The 22,116-nt window shown below is 38.8% G+C and overlaps 2 protein-coding genes across 4 annotated transcripts in view; one reads left to right on the top strand and one right to left on the bottom strand.

The window, feature by feature from the left end:
* Positions 1-4,974, top strand: part of GOLM1 (golgi membrane protein 1) — a 29,027-nt gene extending 24,053 nt beyond the window's left edge. For both annotated transcript variants that reach the window (XM_084503871.1, XM_084503872.1), the window contains exons 9-10: positions 1,753-1,863; positions 2,179-4,974. In XM_084503871.1, the coding sequence (XP_084359997.1) occupies positions 1,753-1,863; positions 2,179-2,246 (179 nt within the window). In that variant the 3' untranslated portion in view covers positions 2,247-4,974. The remainder of the gene's footprint in view (positions 1-1,752; positions 1,864-2,178) is intronic.
* A 1,622-nt stretch (positions 4,975-6,596) lies between these two features.
* Positions 6,597-22,116, bottom strand: part of NAA35 (N-alpha-acetyltransferase 35, NatC auxiliary subunit) — a 29,207-nt gene continuing 13,687 nt past the window's right edge. For both annotated transcript variants that reach the window (XM_084503869.1, XM_084503870.1), the window contains exons 13-23: positions 21,602-21,661; positions 20,343-20,449; positions 20,068-20,134; positions 16,220-16,318; positions 13,869-14,047; positions 11,975-12,111; positions 10,529-10,596; positions 10,140-10,280; positions 8,527-8,649; positions 7,350-7,430; positions 6,597-6,773 (exon numbers count right to left, since the gene is read on the bottom strand). In XM_084503869.1, coding sequence (XP_084359995.1) covers positions 6,714-6,773; positions 7,350-7,430; positions 8,527-8,649; positions 10,140-10,280; positions 10,529-10,596; positions 11,975-12,111; positions 13,869-14,047; positions 16,220-16,318; positions 20,068-20,134; positions 20,343-20,449; positions 21,602-21,661 — 1,122 coding nt within the window. In that variant the 3' untranslated portion in view covers positions 6,597-6,713. The remainder of the gene's footprint in view (positions 6,774-7,349; positions 7,431-8,526; positions 8,650-10,139; positions 10,281-10,528; positions 10,597-11,974; positions 12,112-13,868; positions 14,048-16,219; positions 16,319-20,067; positions 20,135-20,342; positions 20,450-21,601; positions 21,662-22,116) is intronic.

Genomic DNA, 22,116 nt, shown 5'->3' with positions numbered 1-22,116 from the left:
AAATTTATTATCGTGAGTCTGCAAAACTGAAGATTGGAAGTTGTCAGCAGAGGTGACATTTTTTGGCATCTACCATATGTGACTGTGAACCAGTGTCTGTCTCCACGGTGCTGAGACATCTGATGTCTTGTCAAAACCTGGCCAGGATCTAGACATCCCCCTGTCTCAAGGAACTCAGTCTTAGGTAGACTTCAATTCGTGCATGCAGCATGGTGTTCCCAGTACTATCAGCACTTTTATGGTTATCAGCACTTTTTCACAGAACAAAATAGTATTTTCTGATGCAGTTGAAGCTTACGGCATTCATGCAGGCTCAGTTCCTTGCTTCTCCTGAGCTTATCCCAGCCTGTCTTGTGTGTCTATCTTTCCAACTGGAGTATCTATCCAAAGGACCTTGCTACGATCTCTTCTGAATGTGGAAATCCTTCACCCTTCCTCGTGTGATGCAGTACTGAATCGGTAGCCCAGACAGTAAACAAGCAGCCTGATGGACTGCAGGAAATGCTGTCTATGCTTTTCAACCCAGTGAATGCATTCATACAATGCATTATGTTGTGATGTTACCACAGTGGACTTGGCAGGGATAAATGATCTCATCTGCATTGCAGAAGTCGTATTTTTCCAACTGCATCAAAAAGATGCTGGCCAGAGCAGGCAGTTCTCCAAAGAGATGTGACTATACACGTTAGCTGTTTCCATTTTAACTCAAGTAGCAATCAGGTGCAAAAATCATCCAAATATTAGTGCAAGAAAAAACTCTGTGGTGCGGCCTGCGAAAGGTCACGGTTTCAGTGAGAGCAAGACCAGCACAGTATTCTTCAGGCTTGATCGCTTAGCAAAAATACCATACCTTATGGTGTAGGTGCCTTGCAGCCAAAGGATCATCAAGCAGAAATGGCTTTCTTTTATGTTCTCCCAGCATCCTGTCAGCTAAAGCTTCTTTCAAGCTTCTTTTCTGGAGACCTTTAGGCCTATTACTGCAGATATTTTGGTCTGAACATGGACAATTGTAGGCTGAAAGTTTTCAAGCCTCCTTCTAAATCAGCTGCTGTTTAGATAGTTTGGCTTTTCTTTCTCCTTGAGAACTAGAGACTCTTTATCTTAGCTGGGGTATGCTTATACCTCTATGCCATTATGTTTTTTACTGGCTGGCAAACTGGAAAATAAAGGTCGGACTTTAGCAGTCAAAATAATTTACTTCTGAGCAATCTGTATTAAGAAATCTTCATCTTGAGCAAATTTTACTACACTAAGTTGTGTGGAGCAGGATGATTCAGGACAGAGCGAAGACAATCTTTTACAGAAAACCGCTTTTGTGTCAAGTTAGCACATAGTGAAGTACTCTTTTTATGCTGTGTTCAGAGCTTTCTGATTGGTGGACAAGCCAAAACAAGAAGGGGGGGATCTGACATATGTTGTAGCAGTGGTGCTAATACATTTAAAAGCAACTCCATCACGTTTTCAGTGTCATCTTCAGCTTTTACTGTTTCTTTGGCTGTCATGTACTGTGTTCTGAAATTGCTTAATGCTTTTTCTTTGTCCATCTGAATGCATTGCCAAATTTTATTCCAAATCCCAAAAGATAATTATCTTGCTCGTTGTACAAGATTTACAGCAAAGGTTTTCTATTCAGTATTAAAACGTACTCTTTAAACAGCAGTTAACTCGACAGCAAAATAAATTCTGTGCTAGGTATTTGCAGTAACTGTATCTTGTGCAGCATAGAACTCATTTAATGTAATGTTTTTCCAGACAATCAGGCACAGGACGCATTGAAGGACAAGGACGTTGACTACAATGTAGATGAGAATGAGGCTGAATCAGAAACGGATAAGCAAGCAGCACTTGCAGGCATTGCAAATGGTAAGTAGGAAAAAAAGAATGTTTTAATTCAAGCTGAAAATGTTACCATGATTTTCTGAATGTTACCCTGTAGCAGATACAGCTACTTTTTTTCTTTGTTCTCTGAGCTTTCCCTAGTTTTGAATGTGACCTATTTTCTGTGTAGCATTACCAAAACTATTTCTTAATGTGTGTTGGGGAGTGGGAGTATCTGTAGCTTTACTCTGCCGTGCAGTACTGTGCAGTACTAACAGTCCTTTCGGAATTTCTAGATGAAGAACTATCACTTCTGAGCCTTAAAGAGATTTCTGTGTCTTTTTCTTTTTTCCTAATTAGTTCAAAACTCTGACGAAAATATGAAGAACCACTTATATGACCAAACTGAGAAACGAGAGAGGTTGTGAACAAGGGAAGTTGATGATGCAACTTCGTCACCTCTTCCTTTAAATGCAGCAAGGATGAGGGCAAAGTGATTTAAGAATGTTTGATTATCTTCTCAAGACTTCGATAAGGGCCCAAATGAAGGAATATTTTGTTGCAAAGTGTTATTACTGTTTCAGTGATGAAAAAAAATCGTTAAATCTCTCAAGGCTTGTTTTAAAGCATCTTGACCTCTGCTATGACTCTTTCCTTCCTACTGATTATAAAATTGAGACCAGCAAGCAATAACTGTAGTAACTTTGAAGTCAGGTCACTTGTACAGTGACTACAGTCATGCTACAATCACAGTGTGCATGGATTGGTGGTACATGGGAAAGAATCCTTGGGCAAGGACAGATTTTTTTCCCTTGATTAATGCAGTAGAGAAATCCCCAACCTAGGCTTAAAAGGGGAGGGTAAGCAAACTTGCCTTGACAAAACGTGAAAGATGAAAAACAGCCCATGCATGCTGCAGTCTTCCCCCTTATGCCAACTCTGACACCATTTTATTGCAGTGTAGGTAGACTCAGCACAACTGTAGTTCCTAAATATTGTGCAGTATGATAGTTTCCTTGGTCTCACAAATGAAACGCCTAGCTTACATGATCTGTACTAGAAATGAATCACTGTCTTGGTTGTGTTCTTAGCTTTAAGTTTAAAGTAGATTCTGATAATAGTATCTTAAGAGATTAGCAGGAAAGTTTCTTGAAAGCCTTGCTGGACACCTGTTCACAAAATCAGAAGTGCGGTTTGGTTCAATTACCACTAATTTCCACAGAATTCAGTCAGGCAGACTGCTGAGAGGCCTTCTGAAATGTTGTGCCACGTCTACCCTTTATCTAGCCACTATCTTCTAAAGAGTAGACAGGCAAACACTTGCCTTACAGAACAGCGGATTCAGCTGTTCAAAAGGTGAATAATCTTCTCTGCTGGACTTGTGAAGGCAGCAAACCAGACTATGCATTTTCCAGACATTTCACTCTCTCTCACAGATGAAGCTGTAGTTGTTGTGAAGTTCTGTGTTATACACAATGTATCACGTTGTTTATGTGTTGTAGTCTTTGTCTTTTCTGCATCTTTTTGAATGTAAACTAAAAACTAGTTTACTTCGGATAGCCTAAGGATAGCCTAAAAGTACCCATCGCTGCCACTGAAACAACCTCCAACTTCAGTCTTACCTGCATCGTGTGCAGTCAGCAGTTCGGAAGATTGTGTCTGTCCTTAAGACCGATACCCACGTTTGGAAGTCTGGGAATGTGAACCAACCAGTATGACCAGAAGACAGACACCACCAACTTCCCAAACAGCAACTTTTAAGAATACAAAGACTTGTTGTGGCTTTCCTGGCTTTCTCTCAACGTACTTCGTGTTATTACAGCCTCCATGGTGTCTCATTCTTAAGTGTACTGTGCTACAGCTCCTGTAATTTTACATGTCTAAATGTGCAAGTGGAGGGTTGGTTCTTTTGTGAATGAAAAAGAGTTGTCAACAGAAGGCAGAGCTCAAGTCAGACAGTGCCTATTACACCCAAATCGACAAACAGATCACTTGCAGACTTGCCAAATGTAACTTGAATTCTTTTAAGAGAATCACTAATTGTCCATTACTGAGTTCTTTGTTACTTTTTCACCATTTAAGTCAGATTTTACTGGGCTGGGCTACTATAGTAAGTAGTAGAGAAAAGGAGGTAATGAGCATCTCTGAATGACAAATGCTGGGGAACTTGGGTTGTTTCTGCTATGCTGGTTCTTTTTGCTTTAAGTTATTTTTTTGCAAAACATGTTATGTTTTGACAAGATGTTTACATGTGTTCAGAGTAAAATGGGCATTATTTTAGGACTTGATCTGTAAACTTATGTAGCTGAGATGAAGTTAATCAGGAATTTAATAGTGATTATTAAAGAGCATATGCTTAACAGTATGAAATGTGCAATTGAATGCTCTATTCAAGTTGAATGAATGGCTTTAACTTGAAACTGGCAAAATGCCAAACAAAAAATCCTTCATGTTATTAATATATTGCCAAATAATTCTTCTAGAATTAGAGTAGTTCAGTTAGAACAGACCTACAACTATCAAGTCCAACTGCCTGACCTCTTGGGGGCTAATAAAATGTTATAGCCTACCAATAAGGAAATTGTCTAAATGCCTCTTGAACACTGACAGGCGCGGGACATCAACCAGTGCCTGTTCCAGTGTTTGGCCTCCCTCGTATAAGGAAATTTCTCGCTGTACTTCTGTACAGTACCTAAAATCTGACAAGCCTCCTTGCTAGCCAGCTAAATGGTGTCCTCCCCCTAAATACAACTTCCTCGGTGCAAAGCACAGTTGCTGTAACTGACAGTAGGGGTCTGAAAGCCTGTGTAAAAGTAATATTGAAAACCATGATGGAATATAGTCTTATTGTCAATAACTTGAAGTGCTACAGGAATATAAATAGGGTGGTAGATTTCTAATGGACAAGGGACCTTTGTGTCTACTGTACCGAACTTTGAAGTCCAAGGACTAACTTTTATTTAAACAAACGAGATTCACTTGGAACTGTGGTTTACAGTGTGTGATCACTAAAACTTTCACTTGCATGAGGGAGGGAAAGCTTCTTGACTAGTCTTCTTGGGGTTAAATTAACACTTGTCCTTGATGTTTTTTAAAAGTGAAGCCTGATACATTTTAGATAATCATTTTAAAATAAAAATAATCTTCTCTACTGTGCGCTATCTTGTTCTGTACTGTTGATTCAGTTCTAATATTAGTGAAAATGGGAAAGGTGATCATTCAAGTTTTTAGAGTTCTGTGAAATGTGCTACGATGTAGAACGTGTACTCTCATACTTCCTGCTTCCTTCGGAAAAATATAAAAGGCTGTCCCTTGAGTTGCCATCATGGAGTTAAAGATTTTGAAGACAGGAAATATTTTTATGATTGCTTACAAGGCAGCAGCAAAAGATAGATGAATTCCTCATGTCCTGCACTGCTACCAGTTTACCATCTTTACAACTATATTTTCCAGGATTTTCATTCCTCTGGCAGTGATATAGAAACACTCAAGTATATGAATCAACATAAACAAACATGTAAAACAGTATGCAACCTCCTTACCAGAGAAATGAGAAACTGCATCTTGAGAGTTCCTCATTCCTGGAAGCTGCAAACTGCTGGCCAGCCAAGGGGTTGTTCTACTTCAGGAGTTCCTTCCTGTTTTCTTGTTAGAGCTTACCAGTGCTGTTGCTTATGTGATGCCCTTAAAGCGGTATTACTCCATGATACAGAGGTATGTTAAGAGAAACACAAACAATCCCCTGCGTAGTTAAGAGGGAGTTAAAAGCTCATCACTGTGCCGTTTTGCAGCAGTATGGTTCATCAAAAGCAAGTCACCTTTTTAACACTCCTGTTCCCTTATAGCAGAAGGCTGCTTAACACAGGAGCATGCCTGTCGGCGTTGTTTCAGATCTGGAAGCATAGGACGAAGAACTCCTCTGGGAAGGGAAGGGTAGGACTGGGACTTCCCCTGTTTGGGATTCCTATCCCTACTAACCCTTACAGAAGGCAGCAATATTCAGCAGCAGCTCTGTAGTCAAAGCAACACAATGAAGGTCATGCAAGAGCTGATGAAGCAACAGAACAAACTAGCAATCCTTCCTTTGCATTGGCAAAGTTATAACAGGATTGAAATTAAATTGCAGATTAGTTAAAATACACTTCTGGCGTCTCGTGTTCCAGTGTTGCTAGTGCCTATTCTAGTATTAGCTATGCAGATTCTCAAGTGCCATAGAGAAATAAGAAATAACTTACTCCATTTCTTGCTGTCTTTAAGGACACCTCCATTTGAGACAGAATACCTCCTCCACAACTGACTTTAATAAAATAAAGTCTCTGAATGCAGGAGCTAAATGAAGAAGTCTAGCTTTTATCTGATTCTGATTGGTATAAAGATTGTTTTAGCTTGCTGGACATGGCAAGAAAGGAAATCAGCCTTTCTACTTGCAAAATGAGCACATCTGATTCAGTTTGGGCAAAAGTATGGAAATAGACCATTTCTCCAAGTGGCTTTGTTCAAAGAATTGCAGTAGCTCAGCTGTGCCTCACAGACATAAGACTATACTGCAATATTTTTATTCAGTCATGAGTGTTACTAAATCTTTAAAACACCATTATTCTGCTGGAATTCATTCATAAAAATGAATTATGATTAAATCTGTAATAAAATCAAGTAAGGTACAACATTCTTCAACAATGCAGTTGATTAAAATCAGCTTCACTTCCAAGAACGTTATACAAACCACTTTAAAACAGCAGTTGTCATTCAGGTCATACAAAGAAGGCAGACTAGAGATATTTCATGAAATAATACTTTTATCCTAGAGCTCCTGCTCAGTTGGTACAGCACGAGATATTCCACCTGACAGCTGGAATCTGATTATGCTTCAGGTATCCAAACAATAATCCCATCTTTCAAACAAGCTTCACAACTGGAAAGTACTTATGAGGGGAGAAGTCAAATTCTGGAGGAACCTAGAAGGAAAAGGTTTAAAATTTTACACTGAAGCACTACTACTGAACTTTGTATTCAAAATGAGGTACACCTTGCAGATAGATGAAAACTTTTAAATAGCAGGCAATTTAAAGAATAATCACAGCTCTTTCCTATCCAGAAAATACTCCAATCCAGTTCTGGATATTCCAGCCATTCCAGTCAGTCTCCAGTGGTCACGGGCACCACGTTGTAGAGCGCTGGTGTGCCTTACTTCAGCGTGGTCCTTCCCTCTTCTGTGCCCACCCCTCAACTGGAAGCCTGAAGGCCCTCTCCTGAAGGCTAGCCCTCCCCCTGCTGTGTTCACACAAGCTGACGATACATGGCTACCAATTACTCCCTGCTTTTGAAGACTACCTGTACTTGCAAAGGTCATCCCATGCATGCCTTATCTAATTTTGTTTCAAAGACATTTAAAAATAGTTTTCTTTATTTAAATAACTACAACAAACTATTTCTAACTGTGGCCTGAATGTGCTAAATCAGCTGTAAGAAATCTGTGGTAGCATTGCATTTATTACAGTACCTCACATTCATTTCAACCAGCATTTTCTTACCTTAGAGTCCTTTTTGTGACCTCCTGCCAGTAGCTTCATGACCACAATATTGGGTTTAGCAACTTTTAGGATTCGACTAACCTAAACAGAAAACAACAGGAAGTTTTCAAGTGGAAGCACATGACCTCAAAAATAATTCAAAGATAACACTCAAATGTACACATACGCTAACAATTTTGCAGTCCTCTTACAGCACCAGTTTATTTCAGATGAGATCAAGGCATTCTAGATATCCTCTGGAGTATATCAATTGGATTAAATTAATTAATTTTAATGTTCACTTTTTTATTCAACAGACCATAGAGATGACATGGTTAAGTTCAAGGATTGTTAAAACTATGGCAAGTTCTAAAGCACTTGTCCAAATAAAGGTTTAGACAGACTCTCAGTATCTTATCCCATATACTGATCCAAACCTGATGAGGAAGATCAACTTAAGCACCAAACAGGCTGCTTTTTAATGGAAGTGCTCTGGGCACACTTGAACTAGCTTGAACTACTGTTAGTCTCAAGTAGCTAGCTCTTCTGTAATCACGACCAGGAACCAGAGAACAGGCCAGGATCCCTAAATCCTCAGAAGAACCTAATCCCATAACTGTTCTTAACCTGCTCAGATGTGACAGAGTCGATGTCCTTGCTTCAAGGACAGTCACAGACACTTAGTTTTTATGCTATGAGCAAACAGGGAGGAACTCCTACCAGTGTTTACAATTACTCATGAGAAAACTGCTCCAGGAAACAAATGCCAGATTCAAACCCTCTTTCCAGCCTGATGACGCTGAAACCAATTTTTCCAATCCCTCAGGGAAAATGACTGGTTTCCAGGTAAGTGAGGCACATGTGCATGTCTCCTTCTCAGTAAAAGAGATACGCTCTTTGAATGTGGCCAGAAGGCAGCATACAAGCATAGATAAATTGCTACCTAACATTTAAGATACTTGGCAGGGAGAGGCTTTGGAACAGGGAGCACAACCCAGATTTCATTATTGAATGTACTCAGGTGAACCACTGCGACACCAGCCTCCTCTGTCTGCTCCGTAACCAAAACATTCAGCTTTCTTTGCTCATCACCAGAGCACACGTAAGGCACCCTGGATCTCAAACAAATACTGCTAAAAAACAAACCCACTCATTCAGTTATTAGCAACCACTCCTTTTTCCAGTATTTCAGTCTTACCTCATGGTCTGGATTAGGAATATTCTCAAGAATCATTTTTGCTTGCTGGAAGTGTTTACTAGCTGCCATGTAGAGATCTGCTGACTGAGGAGGGGGGCTGTACTTATTTAAATCAGACATTTCCTATCATGTTAAAGAAAAACAAAGATACAGTAAGATCAGTTGCCAATTAATTTTATTACCTTAATTGAAAACAAATTACTGTATTGAACAAAAAAGTTATGTCAACTAAATATTTTAAGAATAAGCAGTAAAGTTGAAAACATTCATTTTAAAAGGCAAATATCAAGAAGCAACAAATTATTTAAAGATTATTTTAAAGTGCCACAAAATGCAATGAACTACTACTTTGGATTAAATTATCCCCATTCTGAACAACTTGACATTCACTTGCTTTTTCAGTCCCACGCAGCAGTGAGTGAAAGTACAGGAGGAAAAAAGAGAACTAATGGATGTAATATTAATTACTCAAGGCATGTTTATGGCAAGTGATAGACTCACACTGTTCAGAACTTCATTTTACATAATTTTGATCCCTTAACTCTTTTTTTACTCAGAGATAAGAACTTCTATAACAAGGGAGGAAGCCATGATAGTCTTCATTTTCACAACTGTTCATGACACTAAATCAGGAATTGTGGCTGGCGTACAAAATAGTATAGTTTCAGTAGGAGGCAGACCGTTAGAAACTTGAAGACTGGCCACCAGAAATCTAAGTTCAATGTGAAATGTCCAAATTTCTGTATCTGAGGCAGAATAACCCCACAAATCAGTAGAATGTAGTTGGTTACTAAGTACAGTGAACATGAAGTTGAATATAAGCCAACAGGGTGATCTTAAGCTCCCTGTTAATGGCACACAATATAACACAGGGAGAAAGACCACAAATTGCAGTTTGAGAGATTCAAACAGGACATGAGGACAAAGGCGAATGAGGACAAAAGGCCCTGAATCAGGTTATCCAAAGACTAAGAGGATCTGAAAATGTGTAGGATCAGGTTATCCAAACAGGATAAATCCCTGGATTTTTTTCAGGCTTGTTACACAAAGGCACAGCTGGTTTGATCTATAATACTAGTTCAGGGAGGAGACTGGACAGAACAAGCCTCCAGACTGTTTCCAACCAGCACTTCTGTGATTTAAAACTGAAATTTGATTTTATCTTTGTTTTATTTTCCCATTTGCTTGCTGCAGTAATAACAACATTCTACTAGGTAAAACACAACCAAAAAGTGTGTCAATGGACTTTAAATAAACTTTTTCATGCAAACCAACACAAGCATCTCAAACTGCCCAAGACAACCAATTTTTAAGTATCTAAGAGTCTGAGTTTACTAATAATTCAAAACTATGTTTTTCCTTGCATGTAACTAAAGCTAGAAATCCTTGCAATTTTGACTAATAGAAACGGAATGGTTTGGCTTGGAAGGGACCTTAAAGATCATCTAGTTCAAACCCCTGGCCATGGGCAGGGACACTTCCCGGCCCAGGTAAGCCTTAATGTGAACTTTGAGATGTTAAGAGCAATTTTTACAGGGACAAAATTGTCTATAGCAGGTAAACAAACTATTTTTATAAAAGAATGACTGGTGCCACGTTTTAAGATTACTTACTTTGAACTGCAGGTAGTGCACTGGGGGTGGTGTGATAACACTGTTGAATGGAGCAAACCTGTGCTCGTATCGCACTTGTTCACTATCCAGCTCAAACTTAGGCTTTCTTACTTTGCCATCCATGTCAAATGCGATCATTGTCTAAAAAGGACAGGACAGAGTACAGTGAAAAGTGTTAACTTTATGTTGTATTCTGCTGTGAGCAAAGTGAAAATTATGATTTAGCTACAACTGGAAGGAGATAAAAGTAGTAGAGAATTTAAAGAATTTACTATATCACATTATTAACTTGAAATTAATTTCCAGTCCCACTAAAAACAGAGGGCATGCATGTATACTTCTTATTTAAAAAAAAATAAGCCATTGTTCAGCAAGCATGTATAAATTACCTTGTACATCCCAGCACACATATTTTGGTACGCCTGACTCATGGTGATCTCTCTACTGAGAGGGCGAACTGCAAATTTCACAAAGATTTTTTTTTAATTCAACATAAGCACGCATATATATCACATCAAAATATTTCTTTCACGTTTTCTGAAACTGATGTAATCCTCAAATACCATTAAAAATAATGAAAAAAACCCTGGAGCATAAATATCAGAACAAATTTTTGCTCATCTGACCCCTGATTATACAAAACATCACGAGACATACTTAATAACCATCACACAAACAGCATATTGCCTTCAATGGAATAAATCTGTTCAGACTGTCGAAGGTATTAGCATGTCACTATATTACATTAAATAATCTAAAATTTACAGTTTCTTGTTGAGAGATCTGTTTGCTTAATCCTTATATTTTTTAAATGTTTAAAACCAGAAGGTTAAAACTTTTAAACCAGAAAGCTTCTTACCCTAATAATATTCCTTGATGCTCCCCTTTAGCTTCCATTGTTTTTACTGGACACAAATTTGGCACCTTTTTAGAAAGCATAAAATTTGGTAGTAATTTTCCAAATTTCTAGAGCAAAGGGAATTTGGTTGAAATGATCTTGAGCTGTTCATATCTAATTGTTTGTTCTTCTTGAGTGGAAGACAAGGACATATAAACAGAAAAAAAGAAGGAACAGCAAAGAAGTAGAACTTCTGCATGCTCTTCAATTACAAAGTTAATGCTAAGGTAACTCCAATACATCACAATCTTAGTAGCCACTTAGGCATGGCAAATCTGTATTAAAAGCTATTTAAAGACTGGTTTGAGCTGCTTCTTTAGTAGCACGCTTACCATTCTGACTACAGTAGCAGTCAGCTATGACTTAGGAAAAGAAATTCTCATTGCCTGTTATATACATACATCAGAGAAAGCCTGACTTCTGAATGAGGTTTCTGCATAATATTACTACCACTGAATTGAAATAGGGCAATTCACTATTGTAAAATTAAGAAACACGCTTGAACACAATTGGAAGCCAAATAGAAATTACAGAAATACAGTGGAAGTTTGTTTTTTTAATCCAGCTACAGAAGCCTGTTACAAAAACCATACCTCCACAGGAATTACAGACTGTAAAAATGTAGTATTTTTCAAAGACAATTGCTCTGGTGCTGTTAATTACACCTCACAGCAACTAAGACATAACACTACTGGTGAAGCTATGAATATAAATGAGTTTGGGATTAAAAAAAAATAATAATCCTGAAATAAACAAACATATGGAAAATTCTTATGCAGAGAATGTTTTTAGTTAAAATGCTTACTTTCAGTCTTCATTAACTTCAGGAAATTTTTCCCACACACATAAACGTTCACTGGATTAATTTTAAATTTTAGTTCTACGAGGCCACAAGAAGAGAAGAAAACATCTGAATTACACTCTACACCTCAGATACCTTTTTTCTTTTTCTTTGTTTTCTTGCTACTACGGCCTTTCTGTTGTTCCTCCATTATTCTCTCTTCTGCCATTTGAGAGCTGTCAGCACGGCTCAGTGTTGACATCAACCAAGCATACAGGAACTCTGATAGATACCTACAGAAGAAACAGTTTGTAGCTGTTACATACCACAGTGTAAATCTTGACGCACACATCCTAACTGAGTGCTAAGTCAGCCAAATCATAAGGGACTATTAGGACATTTCAATCCACCTGCTTTGAAGAAGGTGCACTGCTGAAATCAACAAGTTATTCTGTGTTGTTTTATTAAACAAGACTCCACACAGAGTCTCAAGGTATGCATGTTTCTTAAGACTAAGTGAAGTGAAAGTTTCTTCCTATTTCAAAACCCAGAAAAGATTATTTTTTCTATAATTCTTCCTTCCCACACCATCATTTTAAAAAAGCTTGGTTTGCTATCTAAATGCTATGTCTCTGGTTTTGTTATGAATTACTGTTTTGAGAAACAAGGTTACTAATAACTGTTTCAAGCATTAAAAACTCATGAATTATCACCCAAAAAAAAGAAAGGCCAATCCCACAGGAACACTAGATCCACATGCATTTTCTCTTAGTATTTAAAAGAAATCTTTAACAATTCTTTACAAGACATTTCTTAGTGAGCAGCAGTGGATCCAAGAATTTTCCAACCTGTTTTCAAACCAAAAGGAATGGGGAAAAAAGAGCAGAAAGTACAAATCTGGAGGACATAAAAAAGTTTCTTAAGAAGTTTTAACTCAGAAGAAAAATTACTGAGAAACTTTCAGATTTCCTCTCAGACACTTCCTCTATTTTTTTTTTTCATTTCTTCACTTAAAGTGACGAGATAAAACAGCTAATGTGATAGTTCTGCTTAAGAATGATTTTATTAAAATGGAGTCAAGGGGGAAATAATGACAGGTAAAACAGCAAGTTGCAGAAAACCTCGTATTACTTGTTAAGGTGATACTTAGAGCATATTGCAATCACCTGGTAATTATCTGTAGGGTTACTTCTCCCACTTAATGTTTAATCCACTAATAAAACAATGCAAAACATAATGAGATGCACTGAAGTTCAAGTCATTTAAACCTGTCTCATCAGTCAGAAAGAAGGCTGACAGCTTACATGGTAAGAGCTTTTTTTTTATTGGCAGCTTCATAAAAAACAAACTGCAAAGTACAGAAGTACTTCAAAGTTCTTTCAGAAATACTTTAAGGTTCAACATCAATTTTTTAATGCTGAACCAAAGAAGTGAACTATGTAAAATCTTCTGATTTGGACCAAGACATCTACAATGAAAAATAATTTAATGTGAATGAAGATGAATGATAGTGAGGTAAAGGAAAAAAAAGCATTTTGACTCCATAGAGTGTGATCATTTTGACTAAATGCAAGTATCTCATCAAATATGCTCAAAGAGTATGATGTTTTTACATAGTCACCTTTTACATGACAGTCACAACTTAAAGACTGAAGTTCTTTTTAAAAATTCTAAAGGGATCAATGAGATTATTGATCTTGATAGGACAAATACAGAAAAGAACAAAGGAAGTTGTTTTCATTCTGCATTCTCTTCTGCCAAAAGCAGTGTATTTTTCATCTGTTTTCATTTGAAGATACTGTTTTCAAAATCTAAATAGAGAACCAATTACTATTTCAACAAAACGTTAAGTAAAGTAACTATTAAGTCTAGAAAAGACAGCAATAGATTTTTCTTCTCCATTCGTAAGTTTATGAATAGGTAACTAAATAGTGTGTTGAGCAAGCCTGAGATTAGGAGTAATACCTGAAGTCCCTATTTTAAATATTTGCAACTAGAACTCAGTGGGAGCAGCCCTCCCCCAAGAACTGTCAATAAGGCATCCTCTTACCAATATATGTAGTAATATTCATGCATACTGTAAAGCTCCAACTCAAAGCCACTCAGAAGATACTGTATCATAATACGAAGGTTATGATATAGGACCCAGGTGCCCAAGCATGCCAAATGTTGCCTTTGTGGTTCCTGCTTCAGTAACATGCTATGAAGTGCTGCATCTACTTTTTCTGCCTACCGAAAAAGAGAGCAAAACAAACTACTCAATAGCAGACAGGGAAGGAAGAACATATGACTGGAAGAGCATTTGAGTTCTGCCAGAAATAAAATCTTAACAAACTCTGAATAGAAATTGGGTCAGCAAAGCTATGCTCCAAATTAAAAACAGGAATGTTTTTCCAGATACTGTCACCTCTATGCTCTAGAGCCATCAGAAATCAGAAATGTTACTCACATGCCTATAAGCAAATTCAGCTCAACAGACAAAAAAATGCTCAATACAGTCATACAGGGAAATAAGTTTATTAACCACTAATAACATTACTCCTATTAAAATTTAAAATTTTAAAGTTTATAACAGTCATGTGAACACTAGACCTCAGAAAACACAACAAGCGGGTATCTGTTTTGTTACATTGGCAATTATCTTTTTTTCCTTCTAATGTAGCTGCAATGAAAAAGTATATTTCTAAGTATATATTATTAGTATGCAAGAAACACACTCTGCCCTAACACTGAAACTAAAACATTAGTAAGACCTATTCAGTCTTAAAAGTAATTGTACAAAAGATATGAAATATCCCACAGTAGGAATATTATCAGTAGTCCTGAACAAATCACCCTGTATTGCCTATTACAAAGTGAAAAAACATTGTCTCTGAGCTGCAATACTGCAGCAAACTCAAGCAAACAATCTTCAGAAAAGCTGAAGCACACAAAATCTCCCCTCCCCTCCAATTTTCTGGACTGTCCTCCTTACCATGATCCTGGAAAACATTTGCTTATTTCATTACCTCTGACTCCCAAATGAAACATTCCCATCAAGAGGAAATATACCTTTTCCTGTGTTTTTTTTTTCTTTTTTAACTTCTCCAGAATGAATAATGTTCAAAATAAGTTGAAGCACGTATTTTTAAGAGTTATTTCCTTCACATATCATTTTTAAAATTTAGGAAAATTTAGCATCCTACAGAGCTATAAATCTGAATTTTCAGAAGTGTTTACAAAGATGTCTCCTAGAATCACAGACCAGCCCAGGTTGGAATGGACCTCCAAGGACCATCAGGTGCAACCTTTCACAGAACAGGGCACCTCTATGAGATTACCCAGCTCCCTGTCCAATCTCATCCTGAAAACCTCCAATGATAAAGATTCCACCACATCCCTAGGGAGGTTGTTCCAGTAACTGGTTGATCTCATTGTGAAAAAGAACTATTTTCTTTTATCAGGATAAGACATCTTGCAGTGCAGCTTGTACTTTTTGTCACTCGTCTTCCTCCTTTGCTGGTGTGGTAACACATAGACTGTCACAGTTACTTGATTGTGTGATTTGGGCTCCAGGTTTGCCAGTAAAGATGGAGGTAATGAAGGTACTGACTGTGTCTCTGCATGCCCTAGCAAGTTTTTTGTAGTCCTCAATGCATAGCTGACCACAATTCCATACACAGCATGCTTTTTTGCTTTTAAGCACAGACAAAAGCTCCTTATTTAGCAAGGGTGGTCTCTTCTTCTGCCTCATTCTTTTCCCTTTGTAGTGAGTGGACCATTCTTGCAATTCCAGGAGTTTGTTCTTGAATAACTCCCAGAACTTACAAGCTTCTTTGCCCTTCCATGCATGCTTCCCAGGAAATCCCTCACAGATGGGTGTTAAGCATACTAAAGTTGGCTCTTCTAAAATCTAGGCATCTGTCCCATTACTGGTCTTCAGTGTGCTCAGCCAGATCCTAAACCCCACACCATTACTATTGCTGTATTCAAGGCCGCCATCAGTTAAGAACTTAACTAAGTCTTCTCAGTTTGCAAGCAGTAAATTTAGCAATTCAGTGTTCCCAGTTGGCACACTGAGGACCTGTAGCAGGAAGCGGTCCTCAATGCATTCCAGGAACCTGATGGACATCCATCTCACCCGTCTCTCCCTGCTTACATCCTGCAGACCAACAGTGTCAAAAAGGATAGAAGAGCACAAACAGTGGAGTTGCCATTGGATTGCAGATGCAAGAGATTTCCCCAAAGACTATTTCTAGGATAAAATTAATCTAAAATTAAAAAAGCAGTATCTTTTTGTTCAACAGATCTAACAAACAGTATGAGTTGCTTCCTTTACATAGAATCTAATACCATATGCTCCGCTAGGGTACAAATATACCTAGAACAATAGGTTTGCTAGCCTGCTGTCTGGAATATTACCTCATCCTGGAGGGTGGCAAATTCCTCGAGAATGTGACCCAGTTTATCTCTCTGACGAGCTCTATTGTGTCCATGGATTTGAATCAGACTACAAAATGGCTGAAAGAAACAAAGTGTGGTTTTAATTTTTCAGCACAACCTTGAGACTGCTTCGAGGAAGGGTACTGTGATGCCTGCTTAGGCATCACATTTTATACATCTGTATTGGGAGGTGGCTTCCTTTCAGTTGCCTGGGGAGTGCAAGCTCTGCGGAGCAATGCAAGTGCTTACTTCTCTGTACTTAAGTCAATGTGAGACTGAATGGACATCTCTGAGGAGTCTGATCAGAACAGACTGCTCATGGGAAGAGAGAAATTACTTATATCTGTTTTCTGATCTTTTCATTCTGCTGCATTGTAGCAATAAATACAGAACCTTTTCAAACATTTTTTTTTTAATTTTTAATTTTGTTTTTATTTTTTATTTTAATTTTCAAATAGAAGATAAGGTAAAAGGTATTTTTTACTCTAGTACTATGCACTTGTTTTGTGGTAGTGGGTGTGGATTTCTAATAATATGGAGTATTAGTCAAAATGTTAATGAAAAATCTGGAAGAACAATACATGCAAAAAACAGCCATAGTTATTATACCAGCTTTCTAAAAGTGTATTCACTTCCAAGACAGCAAAGTTTTGCAATTTTGCCTTTACATCAGGAATCTATAAGAAATGGTTTTGTGAGAAACAAAGTTGTGTTTTTGCAGTAGGGAATTACTTTTCTCTATTCCAAGGTAGCTGTGTAATCATAACAAGGAGAAATGCTGAGTAGATAAGTGGTCAGTAGAAGGCCTCACTCTTCCAAAACAAAGTAGAAGCTTGAGAAAAACAGGATGAGCAGTGTGGGAACAGTAAAACAAAGATCGCAAGTTCTCAAAACATAAGAAATGAGAAATCAAAGGGTTGAAATTTGAAAATTGTACATATATGGTATAGATGAGCATCGAGTAGCTTGTGAACCTGTAGAACTCAGGCAATGAGGAAACAGTGGAGGTGATCAGGCATTGGGTAACAGGGAATAAAAGGTTATGATTTGTTTACTAAAATGTGCTCCTGACAGGACACCTGCTATTGCAATTGAGAATAAAATGGCTTCACAGAAGATCCTCTCTGAAGAAAATTATATGAGATTTTTCTCACAATTTGGGGGCTCATCTGGGATATTGTCGCCTGCTGAAGATTTCTTGCCACCACAGACAGGAAGGTGCACCCCGCTGATTTCAGCGGTCCCGTCGGGGGTGGTGGGTTGTCTTGGTACGGCCAGCAAAGGACCAAGACTGTTAATTTGAAAACAGGCTCTGTGAAGCTCTGGGGAGGAGGGAAGCCAGCACAAACAGACACAGCCCACATATAGTCCAGCCCGAATCGGTAACAGGCACTGGGATTACTGCTGAAAACCTGGACCGGGAAGCCGTGCATGGACCGAGGTAAAGGAAACTTTACCGTATCTTGCCTCGGGTTGGGTTCGGGGAGACTCTGGTGTGAATGAGATGCACTTTTAGTGCGGAGTGAATGTGAAGTCCTGATCTGTGAGGCTTGGTGGGCCTGCGAGGGGACGAACAAAGTCCCCTTGGCTGGAAAGGGACGAAGCGAAAGAGAGGAGAGGAGTGAAAGAGAGTCTCAGGGGTTTGGGCCCTTAGGTGTACAGTACCCCGAGCACGGTGAAGTGAGGTGCTCGGCAGTACACCCCACCTCTGTCTTAATCCTAGGTGAAGGCGTGTGGTACCCTGTGGGTTGTAAAAGTCCACAGCTGCACGTCAGGAAGAGCTGGGGATTAAGGGTTCCAAGAGTCAGCAGGGTGGGGTTGGTTGGAGACCCCAGGATTGTGCCTAAAGATAGCCCTTTGGAGCGAATGATAAGGATTTGGAAAAACAAGCCAAAAACTAGGGAAAGAGATTTTAAAAATATATAATTAAAAATGGTTTGATATTGTGTAGTTGTCTGGCCTAAAAAGCTAATGAAAGGAAGTTCAGTATTTTGGCCAAAATACGGGTCTGATGAAAATTCGGGCCTGAAATTTGTATCTAAACAATAAGGTTCTGTTTTAGGATGAGGAATCAAGTTATGCTCCCTGTAATCCTAGTATTGCACCGGAGGCAGAGGCAGGTGCTGTGGGAGGGGAGACAGGGACTGCAGTTGATGCTGTCCCTGGAGAAGTTGCCCCCGGGGATCGCGGAGTGGCAGAAGTGAAGCCAGGGGGTCCCGGTGGGGCCTCGGGGCTCTGCAGGGCCAACGCAGGACCGGTGCCGCTCCCCCCTTACCAACAGAGAGCTTAGGAGTTTTAAGAAGAAAATGGAAATCATTAATTGAGGGCCTAGCAGAACAGTCAAATCCGTTTCTAAGGCCTAATTTGTATTCCTGGGGGGAAATGTCAATCTTGAGTATGTTATTCCCTGGAAAAGAATGTTTAGGAGGGGAATGATTTGGCAGGTAGCTATGCAAGAATGGGAAAGAACTAACACCCTCCCCCACCCCAAGACCAACAGTAATGCCGATAGAGCAGAAATATCTGCTTATCCAACTGCAGTAATAACAACCCACAACAGAAATCATATAGAGCCTTGGGGTCAGAATTAGAAAGTACTCAGGGATGAATCCTGAGGACCGGGTAGCCCAAGGGTTCTTTAAAGTTCATTTTGTGATTAAAGCCTGGCCAGATATACAGAAAAAGCTCCAGAAGGTGGGAGCAACAGTGTAGGTAGTATGAAGGTGTATGCCAGGAAGGGAGATGAGAAGGAAAAGCAGAGAGCGACACAAATGGCATTCATGGCGTACTGGGTAGTGAGGCAGAGGGGGAGATAGAGGGCCCAGGATGGAAAGGAGAGGAAGAGAGATGGAGAAATGGCAGGCAAGGAAAGCTACCTGTGTTGCAGCCTAAACGCTAGCAGGGACAGGCTTTGAGAAGATGTTTTAAGTGTGGCCAGGCCAGACACTTCAAACAGGGGTATCCGGAGTAGAAGCAGGAGGACGGATTGCTGTTATAAATTTAGAATAGGGGATTCAGGGCTTCCCAGAAAGCTAGTTCCCTGATAAAGGAAAAAGTGTACCTCAAGAGTTCCTCAAATGTACCTCAATGGGGATCACTCTACAATTATCATTATGGGCAAAACAGACTTAGCATAGGAAGATTAATAAAATTTATCACCTACTGATGATGGGCTGCAGTGGTGAGAAACAAAGAAACAAGCACCTTCCCCCACCCACTCTCTTCCAACTCCTCCCTGCCCTGAGTGGCATGGGGGGGCTGGGAGCGGGGGCTGCAGTCAGTCCGTGGTGCTTTGTTTCCCCTGCTCCTTCACGGTCACTCTCCCCCATGCTCTATTGTGGGGTGCCGACCTTCCTGGGCTGGTCCCGTGTGGGTTTCTCCACAGGCAGCAGAAAACGGGCTCTCTGGGAGCTCCTCTGGTGTGGGGTCCCTCTTGTGAGGTGCTGACCTTCCTGGGCTGTTCCTAAATGGGCTGCGTGTGGAGATCTGCTCCACTGCGCTACACCATGGGCTGCAGGGGTCTGCCTTCCCCACCAGGGGCCTCTTTATGCACTGCGGGGGGGCTTCAGCTCTTGTACTTGGAGCACATCTACACTGCACTCCCCCTCTTCTGCACTGACCTTGGTGTCTGCAGGGAGGTTTCTCACTCCTCACTCTCCCAGCTACTGTTGTGCAGCATTTTTTTTCCTTTTCTTGGGTGTGCTCTCATAGAGATTTAAACTGCATTGCTCATGGTTTTCAATACTTCAGTACTTTCAATACTAGGAAATCTTTGTAGGAAGTACTCATATATGAATTTATTTACTGTAATTGGAATGACCACTTACCCGGACACAATGTGTCACAAAGGAATCGATGTAGTCCTTAGCCTGGTGATTATTATAAAGACAACACCTAGAAGGGAAATACCAACATGCATACATATCAATATAAATGTTACCTGTCTACATAGCACACAATTCAAGAAGAAACATGAAGGCAGCAACAGTAACTAACTTCTTCATGAATAAGCACAAGCAAGTACAAAGTGTGCTTGTTCTTCATATGAAATATTTTTCATCATATATGTAAACACATGCAAGTCAATTCAAGATCCACTTACTTTGGAGAAAGTACTGGAGGACTGACAAAAGACCTTAAAGCATCTTTTACCATGTCTTGCATGAGGTGAGTACCAAACACCTTCTTGTTATCTACCAGAAATGTTGTCTGAAAGTAAAAATGTGTTTTTAGAAACATTCTTTAAGTTAAAAGTAATGCTTCATAAATTACTAATAGGAAGCTGTTATGGTACCTAAATTGTATCAAAAACTTGCAAGATTGCTTTAAAAATTAAAATAATTCATCTAAGTACAAGGTGATGGCCTCAGAAATAAAGGCATAATGAGATCATTCATTTATGTGTTATTTCTATAATACAAATATAGCTCTGTAAGTTGCATAAGAAAACTGATCTTTTCTTGGACTTCAAAGACAACTGATCAGACAGATGTTTCTTTCTGAAGATGAACAGAAAATAGGCTATGCAGTTTCCCTGGAGGCAGAAAAGGCAAATCTGAAAAGAAACAGGCCTATTGCAGATTTTTCTCTATTCTATAGATACTACTGCTTCCATCGATTATGTTTGCTGCTCATTCCACTCTCCTTCATGAGTGTGCACTGTCCCTTTCTTACATGGTTTACCAGCAGCTGAAGAAAAAGCTCTGCTGCCAGGCACCCACAGGGACTGCACAAAGACATGTAGTAGAAAGTCAGAACACACACACACTATGAAAACATTTTACTTGCCAATAGTTATTTCCCATCAGATGTATTCATGGCTTAATCAGGATCAAAGGGGATCTGATGTTCAGGGACACCCTATTTGAATCAAAATCTCTTATAAGGAAATATATTTTATTCTGAGTTAAGGAGTACGTAATATACTCTCAAGGCAAGTGAAACAGTGAGAAAAAAAAATCTAAGCCTGTTGCGCCCTAACCATCAGTTACTGTTGTAGCAACATAGGCAGTCTGTATATGAAATTCAGTCACAACAGAGAGACTGAAAACAAACACCAGCCCCAGACTAAGGCCATCTGTACAGGACAGTATAAAAATGCCTGTACATTTTTAAGGCAGAGAAAAAAAGTTCAATAGTGTGCTCTAATTAGCATGTACTAACATGTTCTAAATGTTATTTTAATGTGTTTAAAAAAGACATCAAAACAAACTCCATTTATCTGGTACTTAAAGAAAATGTTTACAACTGGTATATTATTAAGTGATATGTAAATAATTTGAATATTTAAAATAATAAGATGAATCTGCATTTGTTATGAAATCTTAAGTACTTTACCCAACAACATAGATTAGGACTTGCCTGTAACAGAGATCTTGAAAGAACACATGGTGATTGCTCACTGAATTCACAAAAAAAATCCTAGTTATATTTAGGAAAAAAAAGACAAGTCAGTTAGTTTAATATCCAACTTTTTATCTATCTATATATAGATAGATAGAGAGAGCTGCATTTTAGGTACACATTGCACACACACACAAACATGATTATGTAAATACATCTATATAAATATATACACACACACACACAGACATGCACATAGCATAGCTTATACAAACTGTAAGAAAGCAAGCATGAATAATTTGAACAAAACAGAAGATATAAGCTAAAATCTGTTTCTTCTCTAATTATCCATTATTGAACAGAACAAAAGGTTTTGACTTTTCTTTTTCAAATGTAACAATTAAATGGTTAACATTACAGAAACACTGTGAAACAGCTCAGGTCTCAGCAACATTGAACCAGGTATGTAACAAATCTGCAAAGCTTAATTTGCAGCAGTTATTCCATGCAAATACTGTTTGAATTAATACAAC

Source organism: Aythya ferina (genome assembly GCF_964211825.1).
Source record: "Aythya ferina genome assembly, chromosome: Z".
NCBI lineage: Eukaryota > Metazoa > Chordata > Aves > Anseriformes > Anatidae > Aythya > Aythya ferina.
This window is presented reverse-complemented; position numbering and strand designations above follow the sequence as displayed.